Here is an 11,922-nt window from a genome sequence, read left to right as displayed (position 1 = left end):
TAATAATAATTATTTTTAAAGTTATTTGAGGTTATGTTCGGTAAACAAAATAACAAGTTTTATAGATTTACTCTTTTTTTTTTGTTTAAATTTTATTAAGAATATAAACGCAGTAGAATGTACAGCAGGTTGATCGTCAAGATTTCAGTTCCTGAAACAGAAGAAATAGGTGGTTATATCTACCAAAACATTTAAAAATGTTATTAACTGATGTTCAAAATAATCAGAATTGAACAATCTACACGATGTTAAGTGTTGTACGCACTATTCGGTCCGCCCGTTCGTACGATCATCACGAAATACATTTCCTTGTGAATTATTTTTAGTTTCATTTATATATTTAAAAAATTACCTGCATACTTATGCACACAGGACACAAGCACCTCCAACTGCTTTGATTTTGTCTTCTGCCAATTTACTGAAAAATTTGGCTTTAACAATAACTGGTTGTTTAGGAAGGTGTCCTTTTCCTAGAAGTTTGTAGTATCCCTGTGAAAGATAAAAATATAAATATATTTATCAATTGCAAGCTACATGTAAAAGCATATATTTAAAGTCTTACCGCTTTTACAAGATCAATTACTGGTACTTTAGTTTCAGAATCCTTATACTTAAGCCTGGTTTGCTCTGACACTAATGTCCACAACTTATCCAAATTTAAAGCAGGGCACCACTTTGTATTGCGTCTCAAATGGTAATTTCGCATACCAAGCTGAAAATTAAAATATCATATATATACTACTATTCAAGCTTGAATAATACAATTTGATATTTATTAAATTCATCAGATTATAATATGCATTCAAAGTAATTCAGTTCGCCGGTGAAATAATGACAAATTAAATATCATCATTTAACATAGCATTTTATAAATGAAACGTATGAAATGACTATAGCTACCTTTCCAAAGTAACCAGGATGGTATTTGTCAAAGTTAATACGGTGATGGTGCATGCCACCAGCATTACCTCGACCACCAGGATGCTTCCTGTGCTTACCTAAAATAAAATAAAACATTCCCTTATCGATCAGTTACTTTTGCTGCAACGTAGAATTATTACTACGCAAACAGAACTACAATTTGGTTATATTACATACAGCAGCTTACCTATACGACCATGACCATGGCTGACATGACCACGGAGCTTCCTGGTCTTCTTCTTATGTGTAGACTGTTGATTAAAAATAAAACAAACAAATACAAGTTAAGCGTCATTAAAACTTGCAAAAGTTGTGGAACATTTGTTTCATCGAAAAGGTTATGTTCGAGATCAACGTAGCAGAACAAGGGCTGGCATATTTACAGTCAGTATCAAACTATTCGAAAGGAAAATAAATCAAGAAAACAATTTATCGAGGTTTCAATGAAATCATAATCAACATTAATATTGCATTTCTACACGGATGGTTTCGATAATATTGGATTATAGAAAAAGAATTTAAACGCAACGCACTCACCATCGTGGTCACGATTTGAAGAAAGAAGAGCGTGGCCTCTCGTGGAAGTTGTCAGTTTTAGTTCAGATGGCGTGTGTGTTTATCAAAACCAGAAATTATAAAATCAACCAATTAGAAGATACTAGGGAAACTCTACTAGGATACTGATCGTGCAATTTGCTGAACAGGGCCTAAACAGACGTCATTACTTTCATACGAACTGCACTTTGCATTTACTTCCGTTTACTTGTGATACAAGTCATATTTTTTGTGAAACAAATGTATAGAATTTTTGAAACGAGTATTCTTTTATTAACGATAATTTATTGTATCATCTATTTGCTAGAAAATGAAAAGGATGTTTGCATCGGACGATACGAGATGATCCCATTGGTCAGCCATCTTGATTCGAATGAGTTTCACTAATGAAAATGGTACTTTAAGTTTTACTTAGTGTAACATCTAGCAATTTTTGAATGATTCGTGGTTCGATTGTACGGATAGTCGTTGCAGACCGGGTTAGAAGAAGAGAGGTAGGAATTTGTAGATTTCGTATAATTTATTTGTAGTAGTTTCGTGCTAATGGACATTTGAAGGCAAGATTCGACTTCTTTACGCGAAAAGGATTCCGTTGGGGAACGGTCGGCAACTTGTGAGAAAACTGAGCGAGCATAAGGAAAATCTTGAAAACGGATCAAGATGCAGGAATCTCAACCGAAGAAAGGCAAGAAAGGTAAGGAAATAGTGGTACTTTTTATTCATAGATGTCGTGAAGCAACAAGAAAATAATCTCTTTAATAATCCATGTACTCGTTTGCCTTTTTTCATCAATTTTTAGAATTAATTTCTCACGTGAGAAATGTCGTCTGCTTCGACTTAACCTCAACCTAACCGCTTTTCTGTTACATACGGAAAGAATTATGATGGATTTTTAGTTTTTCCATTGTGTTCATAGCTTAACAGATCGAAGTTCAGCTTGTCTGCTTCATTTTACAACTCTAAGAAGCAATAAATATATTGTCGGTTTTGAAAAAATGTAACACTTTGGTTGTTGGAATACATATTTTATAAATGTTCGAGGATGACGTTAGATAACACGATTCCATTCTTTGTCGAATATAAATATGTTAAGGATGGTATAGTCGTCGTCTATAACGTCATGTCATATAAACTTTTGGCAAGTATATAAATTGTTGAAATATGCATACTATTAGTGGAAAGTGAAAGTTGTTCAGTTGTGAACCAGATTGTGAAAGTACCATAAATGGCAGATTGGGATTTGGTGACCTGTTATTCGGTATTATATTGTAATTTAAGTCGTTTTGGACATTTTAGCTGCTCAATTATCTGACATTGCAATTACATAACAGAATAAAATTTACTTCATAACGAAGAGAATAGATGTGTTTTATTTTAAATATTTTGTAATTCTCCTTTAATAACAGCCAGAAGAAAGCGCAATGATAGCGAAGAAGATATTGAGAAGGTATTGGCTGAATTGCAACTAGAATATTCTGGAGAGAAACCAGATGAACCAGTTGGGAAAAAGGCTGAGTCAGTCGAGAAAGATGATAAGCCAATTGAGAAGGAGAGTACTGACAATGATGTGGACAAAAAGAAGAAGGAAAAGAAGGCTAAAAAGAAGGAAAAAGGTGATGCTATAGATATTAAAGAGGAGCTGAAAGCTGCTGCCCTTCTCGACGAGAATGATATGGATGATGATGCTGAAATTAGTACTGTAAAAACTGCTGCACAAAAGAAAAAAGAGAAGAAGGAACGGGAGAAACAGAAGAAACTTGCCCAAAAGAAAGGAGTATGTAGTACATATTCTATAATTTTGTTTGCATTTAGGATAAATTGTATGTTTTGTTATGTTTATTCTGATTACAACAGGAAATAGCCAAACAGGTAGATGGGGATGAAACAAAGGAGGGAGTTCCAGAAAAGGGAACAAAGAAAGAGCCAGAAGTAAAAGTAACAGATGCAGCAGAAGCAGATGCTACGACACTGGAAACTGATGATGGAAAGAAGAAGAAAAAGAAAGGGGTCAAGGAGGAGGTGGCAAAAGAAAAAGGTAGCAAGTGGTTTTGTTAGTTTTTTAATACAAGAACCTTGACGCAGTCTGTGTTTGTTAGGATGTAACATTAATGCATGTCTACATTTAGTATAATTAGATATGTGCAATAGGCAAAGGTCCTGGAAAGAAGACTATCGCGGCCATGCAAGAAGCATTGAAAAAATTAAAGGAAGACGAGGAAAGGTTAAAACTGGAAGAACAAGAACGGTTGCGACAAGAAGAATTACGGGAGCAAGCGCGATTGGAGCAGGTTCGTCTTGAACAGGAACGCAAAGAGAAGAAGAAACTTAAGGAAAAACAGAGGAAAGAAAGGTTAAAAGCGGAAGGAAAACTTTTGACAACAAAACAAAAGCAAGATAGGGCAAGAGCCCAAGCGATGCTCGAAGCGCTTAAAGCTCAAGGTTTGCCCTTACCGGATGTAGCAGACAAGAAACATAGACCAGGTAATTAAAGATAGCTCGTGTAAAGTGGCATTAAAATAAATAACAAAGCGCCAAAAATGTAATGCATATTGGTTCAGGAACCCGTATAAGACCGAACAAAGTGAAGCAACAAGTTAGCATCGACGAGAAGGATGACGGAAAAGTGGAGGAGAATGCAACAGATACCGATAAAGTTGAGGTAGAAATCGTAGACCAGCAGTCAAAAGAAACGGAAGAGAAGACGGAGGACATCAAAGATTCCTGGGATGCTGAGAGTAGCGAAGATGAACAGGAAGAAGGTATTATCCGTATATAATTGCGAATATATATATATTTATTTAATAGAATATATTTTGACGACATATCATTTAACAGACAAATCAGAAGAAGCGTCGAAAACACCTGAGAAGGGTAAAGCGATCCGGTCGTCCGATAAAGCAAAAGTAACGCAAACCGAGACAAGTAGGAAGGAATCTTCGGAAAGCGAATCGGAAAGCGACAGTGGCAGCGAATCGGAAACTGAAGAAAGCGAGGATGACAGTGGGTTAGAAGACAAAGTATCGGATGCAGCAAGGAAAAAGGAACGCGCTAGAGAACGAATACAACTTCGAAGGATAGAAGCGGAGAAGAACAAGTCGCTGGATAATCTTCGAGCTGCCGTAGTGTGCGTCTTAGGTCACGTCGATACTGGAAAAACAAAGATCCTTGACAAATTGAGACGGACGAATGTGCAAGACGGCGAAGCAGGCGGTATAACTCAACAAATCGGTGCAACGAACGTACCTATCGATGCCATTCAAGAGTCAACGAAACACGTTAAAGGAGTAAGTTGTCGCAAGTATCACGTGTACCGTTGAATAGGGCATTATTCGAGTAATTTCGATCGTGCAATTTCTTTTTTCAGTTTGCCGATAAGAAGTTCAAAATTCCTGGATTGTTGATTATAGACACTCCTGGTCACGAGTCCTTTAGCAATTTAAGAAACAGAGGATCCTCTCTTTGTGATATAGCGATATTAGTAGTAGACATTATGCATGGTTTAGAGCCGCAGACTATCGAAAGTATTAACTTACTGAAAACGAAGAAATGTCCTTTCATCGTAGCTTTAAATAAAATTGATAGGTGAAGTATTTAAAGTTAATAGCCATACGATTACTCGCGTTGCGAGTACGAATTGAATAAGCATAAAGTAGCGATAACATAATTTTCGCAGATTATACGACTGGCAAACTATGAGTCGGAAAGATATTCAAGATATATTGAAAAGCCAAGCGATCAATACGCAACGAGAATTCGAAACACGTTCGAAGGAAGTGATCGTGCAATTTGCTGAACAGGGCTTGAACGCTGCATTGTTCTATGAAAACCCTGATCCTAGAAGTTACGTTTCCCTTGTTCCCACTAGCGCTATTACAGGTGTGTTAACACGTTATACACATTTTTTAGATAGTATACGCTATAGAAATTCTTGAACGCGGAATAATGGTTACTCCTTACGCGTAGGTGAGGGGATGGGGAACCTGTTGTTGTTAATAGTAGAGGCTTGTCAAGGCCCGCTAGCTAAAAGACTCATGTACAGCGAAGAGCTCCAAGCCACAGTTTTGGAAGTGAAAGCATTGCCAGGTCTCGGCACTACGATAGATTGTATTCTAGTCAATGGAACGTTGAGAGAAGGTGAAACGATGATAGTTGCTGGTACAGATGGTCCTATAGTGACTCAAATACGTTCGCTCCTTATGCCGCAGCCATTGAAGGAATTGAGGGTCAAAGTAAGAAATATTTAAAATAATATATGAAACGTATATCGTAACGTCGAATCAAGTTGAGAAACTTTTGTTCAGAGTGTACTTTCCAACGTGATATTTATTATTATTTGCAGAGTGCGTATATTGAACACCGAGAGGTCAAAGCCGCGCAAGGAGTGAAAATCGCTGCGAAGGACTTGGAGAAAGCAATCGCGGGTGAGGAATATTCTATTATTATCAGAGTTGTAACATCTCGGGGAAGTAGACTATTTAATTTGTTATGTATAGGATTAAACCTCCAAGTGGCTCAGAAACCTGACGAGGTGGAGATTCTAAAGGAAGAGATCGCGAAAGAGTTGTCCAGCGCTCTAGGCAACATCCGTCTCGCGGAACGCGGAGTTTACGTGCAGGCGTCGACTTTGGGTGCGCTGGAGGCGTTGCTGGACTTCCTGAAGAGCAGTAAAATACCGGTGAGTTTTTTCTGCTATTAATATTACGGTTATATCAGAGGAATATAAGCATATAGTTGAAGCGAGCGAAAGAAATATTTGCACATCGAATATTCTGTTACATATGCGTACGGGAGTCTTCTCTGCGGTTCAATTTTAGTCGTACATTGTGAAGTGCAAAATTAAAATATTTTATTTAGTGCAATTTGGCCGTACTTGAAATAGCATTCGGAATACTTGTCGAGTACAGTTAAGTAGATCTATTGACGCAACGTAACGGCTACGTCCAATCGTTGCATTTTTAAAATCTCTGGGGACTGGCCTATTAATCAGTAGCGCTACGTTATACCCCGTCTTGTTGGCGTTTCTTTCATCGACCTTTCGCGCGATCTTTATATTCAATGATGGAACCACGAAGTACCGAGTGAAGCGTAACCGCGGGAGCGAACAGTGCTACCAGCAGAAACATAAACCGTGTAACCGACAGAGAGGTCGAATGCGTGCGGATAGAGAGAGAAAAGGATGACCAGAGGGAGAGTGCGAGATGGAGAGGGAGAGAGAACAGCAGCAACGAACCACTTCCTTCTTAACAGTTTAGCAGGATACGACTCATTGGTCGCATACGGTGCTTGTAGTTGTGATCCATCGTGCTATCAGCCGTGTTGTGCATCCGTGGGCACGCCTTGTAGGCTTCCACAGGGTGTCTTCTATGTTGAGCGATTTTTCGCCGTTCCCAACAATTTCAGATTTCGTTACCTCAGTCTGGGCTGGGGAAAGCGAGAATGCACGAAATTTTACACGTTTACTGAGGTTTCGAACCTTTCAGTATAAACACAGATTTATATTATAAATTTCAGACAGTTTTCAACTGTCAACGTAATCGTCGTCGGATAAAAATATATTAATCCCGTAACTGTACATTGTTTCTTTGTTTAGACTGGAAATAATATTAGCCTGGAATAATTTCCTCGTTTGGACACGACTACGAAAATAGTCCAGAATGTTTCTAGAGATTCTGGAAATTTAGATACAAGTGTAATTAAAATAGTAGGCCTCAACAATTTTTACCAGCTGTATACAACGAATATCCAGATAGTCAGTGGCCACGAACATTGATTATCTATTCGAATGCAAATAATTCGACGAGGCCTGGTAGCCCTAGTAGAAAGGCCCTGTGACAGGAAGAGGGTGCATCCTGGCTACTCGAGATACACCTCGAAGCACGCTCGAGCGAAGTATCCCTAAAGCTGACGTGGCGGTCGAGCATTATCGTTCGTTTGACAATATTCGGAGCGCACGGTTCCTGTACCGGTGTCGGGCAGGTTGGTGCATCAACCGTGGCCTGCGCGATAAAGAAAGAGAAGAGGGAAAAAAGAAGACGAAGAGGAGGAAGAAGAGAAAAAAGAAAAAGGTAGCTACGGGCGTTCGGTTCGAGGTAACGTCCGAAACGGCCTTAAGCCTGTCCTTCCTCGGATTATGAATGGGCTGCCCCCACCGTATCGTACGATCACGTGGCTCGTGACGTCACGTTTTATCGCAGGCATACGCGACACACTCACGCACGCAGCCAGTCGTAAGTGCGCTCCCTCCGTCACTCGACGCGCAATGCGGGTATGCTTTTACATATGGCACGCAGGAGGGAGTATTACAACGCGTGGTGGTACCAGAGGGGCACTCCTCCTCCCTCTCCTCTCTGTCTTTCTCTCTGCCCTCTCTACCTCGTATCATTGTTCTCCGTCCCTCCGGGAGCACTCCCTACGCACGGTCCCTCCGTTCTCCGTTTCCCCAGGAGACGGAGGGACGCGCAAGGCAGGCCGAACCCGCGATGCCATACAAAGCAGGGTTTCCCAAACTTTTTCACTCGCGCCACACGAGAAATTTGCAATTAGTATGCTCGGGGTTGCCGCAAGAAAAATTCAAACGAAACGTGATCGGCAATCTCGAACGGATTCGTGTTTATCCGAAATGGACACGAAACGATTTATAGAGTGACACACTTACGAGTTAAAGAGACGAAGTACGAAGACGTTACACAAAGACGAGGGCTCGAATACTCGATCAGCGAACGAAAATATTCGACTATTCCCGTGATCGTTCCTTTACTTCGAGAATGAATTATAATTTTCACGGGACGCTTGTTTACATCGGGAACGAGACGTTCGACGGAGTTTGGGAAGCGCTGGTATAGAGATCCTCCAGGGGAAGGCCTCTCTTCTGCCAACACAGAGACACCGGGGACGCGTGTGGGCTGGAAAAAGGAATACGTGACCAACGTACAGGAAACTGCCCACACTCGGAGCAAAAGCATCGTGGGTGGACGGACGGATCGACGAACGGGCGGACGTACGACGCGATTCGTAACCCTGTGTGTCTCCGTTCGTCGTGGTTCGGTCTATAAGGCGTGTTGCGCCAGAGAAGAGCCACGAATGTCGTGCACCGACCGGAGGAATGTTCTGTCGATACGAAAATTGGCTTCCTTCTTTTTTCGGTGGGCACGGTGTGGGCGGACGAGGGCACGGTTATCGATATTTCGGTCCCGTTCGATGGAACGAGCACGCGTCGGTTCGTGGCCTCCTTCGTTCCAACTTATTGTTCGCGACTCCTTTCCTGTCGCCATAATCGGCTTTCCGTTGCATTAGGTTCAATAACAAGCTTCGCTCCTGGTCTACAATTTCTCCAACTACAGCCCCCTCTCGATATAACCACTCTTCCTTTGGATGGGCTCGATTTACATGATCTCGCTTCAGCTTTGCCGAGTATTTTCATTTATCTCGATACTCGAGGGGTTGGGGCACAGTTTCGTGCTCGATTTAATCCTTGACGATCCAAGCGTTCCTTCCAGGTGCAGACAGAGCTTAGATTCGCGGTTCGAGTACCGTAGAAAACAAACATGTTGACTAAAGTTTTAGTATTTAAATTAAACGAAGGTACGGTGAATTTACGAATTTTTTAAAGAAATGTTTGATGGAGGTTTATGGAATCTCCTTGTTACTCTGAATAAGTAGCAAGTTCGATGTCCACAATTTTTTATTATAAATATTAGGTTGTCCTAAAAGTTTCTTTCCGTGAGTTGCATTCAATTATTTTCTGTGCCAGTGTTTCTATAAATAGACAATCTAATTTCTTAGACACTGATGCTGTAACAGTAATGGAGCGAAATGAATTGTACACAATTCAATAATGTAACATAAAACATAAAATGTTGTGTATGTATTAATTATTAATAAAAGGAAAGAAACTTTTGGGACAACCTAATAAATACATACGTAAAGTGTAATCACGCACATATTTATAACGAAACATTTAATTACTCTATGTATTTCTAAATGTTTCATTCTAAACCCAATTGGGGATTTAGTCTCATACGTGACGAATTTTAAATAGATTCTTGTTTGTTCTAATTGAACGCACGGAAACCGAAGCAATTGCTATTTAATTTAGCAAAGTTTACCCGTCTTGAAAAGAGGAGGAACACTTAGTATTTTACGAAGCGAGTCGCTTTGCTACAGCTTCGAGCGTATACGTACGCATATCCGCTTGATTATGATGGCGTTGGCGAATTGAAGATTCTTGCCGAGCGTCTTCCTGTCCTCGTCCTGTTTAGGCGAGCAGGATCGGAATAAATAGTTTAACCGGGACACGCGCTATTCTTCTTGGAACGAGCCACGGGGCCACGCGCATCGATTAATAATTACCCGTCGCGTTTGTAATGCAGGCACGTAGAAATTAACGTTTCGGTGTTCGGAGCGCAAAGACTGTTTCAAAGAAACGAGGAGGATCGCGGGGAGTCCTAGATCAAAGGATCGTGAGATCCTCTCCGCTACCATAGGAGAAATGTTCGTTGGTATCTCCAGATTTTGATAGCTTGATTTCTGGTAGCTCGATTTCAATCCCGTTCGAAGTTCAAAGTTCGAATTTCACACGTTACTTGCCAGACTAACCCTTTCCGCTCGAGGGATTTTTCTGTAGGATCAAATCCAGTCCATTTTTATAATTTTCTATGAAACCAAAAACTCTAATTCGAAGAAAAACATCTACGAACGTTCATGACTCAATGTAGTATTATTTCAATTAATAATTAGTTGTATTCTGATGTAAGTGAATTTGTAATTGTACGTTCACAAAATCATTTTTAAATTACATATGTCGCCCTGGAGGCGCCATCGAGCGCAAAGGGCTAATACTCTTGATAATTAACGATACTCTCGACGCGTTATTTCGCGCCAAGGTTTCGAGACGTCGTTTATTTCTCTCCTTTTTCGGCCGCTGTATCTTCTCTCGCGTCGTGAAAACGCGTACATAGAGAATCGTAGGATGGCCGACAGAGCGTGCACTCGCGTGTCCGCGCTCCGCATATCCGCTCCCATGTCCCGGCATAGCTGCTTATATACCGCGGTTAAAAACAATGCGAGGAAACGAGCCATCTTTTCCTGCTGCAGAAGAGGAGCGAGCTGCACCTCCGTCCGCTCGTCACGATGCACCGGAACCAACCATGCCACCGCAGACTCCACGCGAAAAATCGACGCGTTCCACTTTTATCTAGCCCAGTGCCTCCCAACCTTCCATGGATCCACGCCTCCAAGATCTTTTTACCATCTTGACATAATCGATAGAGGATTGGCAAACAATCTCAACTCACGAAACGGTGTCAGAGAAAAATTCAGAGGTGGAACCTCGATTATTGCACGGAGGTTTCGTTTATTGCACGGAGGTTTCGTTTATTGCACGCTGTCCACGAATAGTGGGGGAAGGTCCAAGCAACCAGTGAGCCAGTAATGGGAACGCTGATCCCCCTGCTTATCGATCGCCTCGATAAATGCAGCTTCGGCCCTAATTTTCTGCAATAATCGAGGATCCCCCGGTATACCACATCGATGAAAACCCTTTCGGTCTCCAGACGTTCGCAAAGGGGTTGGAAATTCCAATTGAACGTGAAACGTCCCTCCGGGAAGGGAGTATCCGAATGGCGCGTGAAAGAGCGACGAGCAGGGACGTCGAACTCCGAGGAATTGGCGACGATTTGGCAATAGGTTCGCTCGAGCGGAACAGATGGTGCATATCGAAGGGAGAGAAGGCAAACGGAGGGAAATAGAAAAGAACAAAAAGCGGCGGATAAAAGGGAAGGTAGGGTAAAGGGGAAAGAGAAAGCGGCGGGAAAGAGACGGAGGCCTCAACGGAGAAAAGACGGACGACAGATGTTGCCGGCGAAAGAAATGCTGGTACAAACGGGAGGAAGTCGAGAGGAAGAGAGAAACGGAGGGGTTCGAAAGAGAAAGAGGGACGCTTCCGGCATTAAAAACCGGCCTGCAGGGCCACGAGTTCTCGTCAGCCTCTCGTCATAAACCGCGGAACGTTTCCCAAACAAGGAAACTTTAATTTATTAAACTTACGCCTCTCTCAATGGAGGGGCCTGGTTCGGGACGATCGAAAACGAGACGTGTCTTTACGAGTTTTTTTTTTTAAAATAACGTATCAATCAGACCTTTATGAATCTTACGAACATACTCGGGTCTTCTCTCGTAAAAATTCACAAAGCAACACGTATCGACGCTGGTATAGCTAACGAGAAACATAAATTTAAGGTACACCTTGTACTGGAAATAAAAGCTATGTTCGTAATGCAATGCCAAGATTAATAATCAAGTAAAATAATTTGACGTGTCGTTATGAACGACCCTTTAAGTTTCACGGACTGCCAGCGCAAACTTGGTTGAAACCCGTGACCTTTACGTAATGAATGAATGAACCGGCGGCGATGAACGAGCCGAGAAGAGCGGGGGGGGGGGGGGGGG

At 41.5% G+C, this 11,922-nt stretch overlaps 2 protein-coding genes across 2 annotated transcripts in view; one reads left to right on the top strand and one right to left on the bottom strand.

Moving 5' to 3' along the window:
• The window catches only part of LOC128884854 (centromere-associated protein E-like), a 46,128-nt gene that overhangs the window by 9,692 nt on the left and 24,514 nt on the right, over positions 1-11,922 (top strand). The window contains exons 8-19 of the mRNA XM_054138510.1: positions 1,784-1,830; positions 2,137-2,170; positions 2,883-3,250; positions 3,331-3,511; positions 3,625-3,957; positions 4,035-4,235; positions 4,312-4,760; positions 4,841-5,058; positions 5,150-5,352; positions 5,440-5,705; positions 5,816-5,897; positions 5,970-6,151. Of these exons, the coding sequence (XP_053994485.1) occupies positions 1,784-1,830; positions 2,137-2,170; positions 2,883-3,250; positions 3,331-3,511; positions 3,625-3,957; positions 4,035-4,235; positions 4,312-4,760; positions 4,841-5,058; positions 5,150-5,352; positions 5,440-5,705; positions 5,816-5,897; positions 5,970-6,151 (2,564 nt within the window). The remainder of the gene's footprint in view (positions 1-1,783; positions 1,831-2,136; positions 2,171-2,882; positions 3,251-3,330; positions 3,512-3,624; positions 3,958-4,034; positions 4,236-4,311; positions 4,761-4,840; positions 5,059-5,149; positions 5,353-5,439; positions 5,706-5,815; positions 5,898-5,969; positions 6,152-11,922) is intronic.
• Positions 58-1,541, bottom strand: LOC128872922 (60S ribosomal protein L27a). The gene is made up of 6 exons (XM_054116108.1): positions 1,459-1,541; positions 1,109-1,172; positions 901-998; positions 563-712; positions 353-489; positions 58-151 (listed from the first exon to the last, which is right to left on the bottom strand). Exons 1-5 carry the CDS (start codon positions 1,459-1,461, stop codon positions 361-363), a joined length of 444 nt encoding a protein of 147 aa, XP_053972083.1. The 5' UTR covers positions 1,462-1,541; the 3' UTR covers positions 58-151; positions 353-360.

Source organism: Hylaeus volcanicus, chromosome 2 (assembly GCF_026283585.1).
Source record: "Hylaeus volcanicus isolate JK05 chromosome 2, UHH_iyHylVolc1.0_haploid, whole genome shotgun sequence".
Lineage (NCBI taxonomy): Eukaryota > Metazoa > Arthropoda > Insecta > Hymenoptera > Colletidae > Hylaeus > Hylaeus volcanicus.
This window is presented reverse-complemented; position numbering and strand designations above follow the sequence as displayed.

Excerpts from the sequence above, each read along its gene's own strand:
- LOC128872922 (XM_054116108.1), bottom strand. Across the intron at positions 999-1,108 it reads CCATGGTCATGGTCGTATAG|GTAAGCACAGGAAGCATCCT; the intron begins GTAAGCTGCTGT and ends ATTTTATTTTAG. Across the intron at positions 490-562 it reads TAATTGATCTTGTAAAAGCG|GGATACTACAAACTTCTAGG; the intron begins GTAAGACTTTAA and ends TATCTTTCACAG.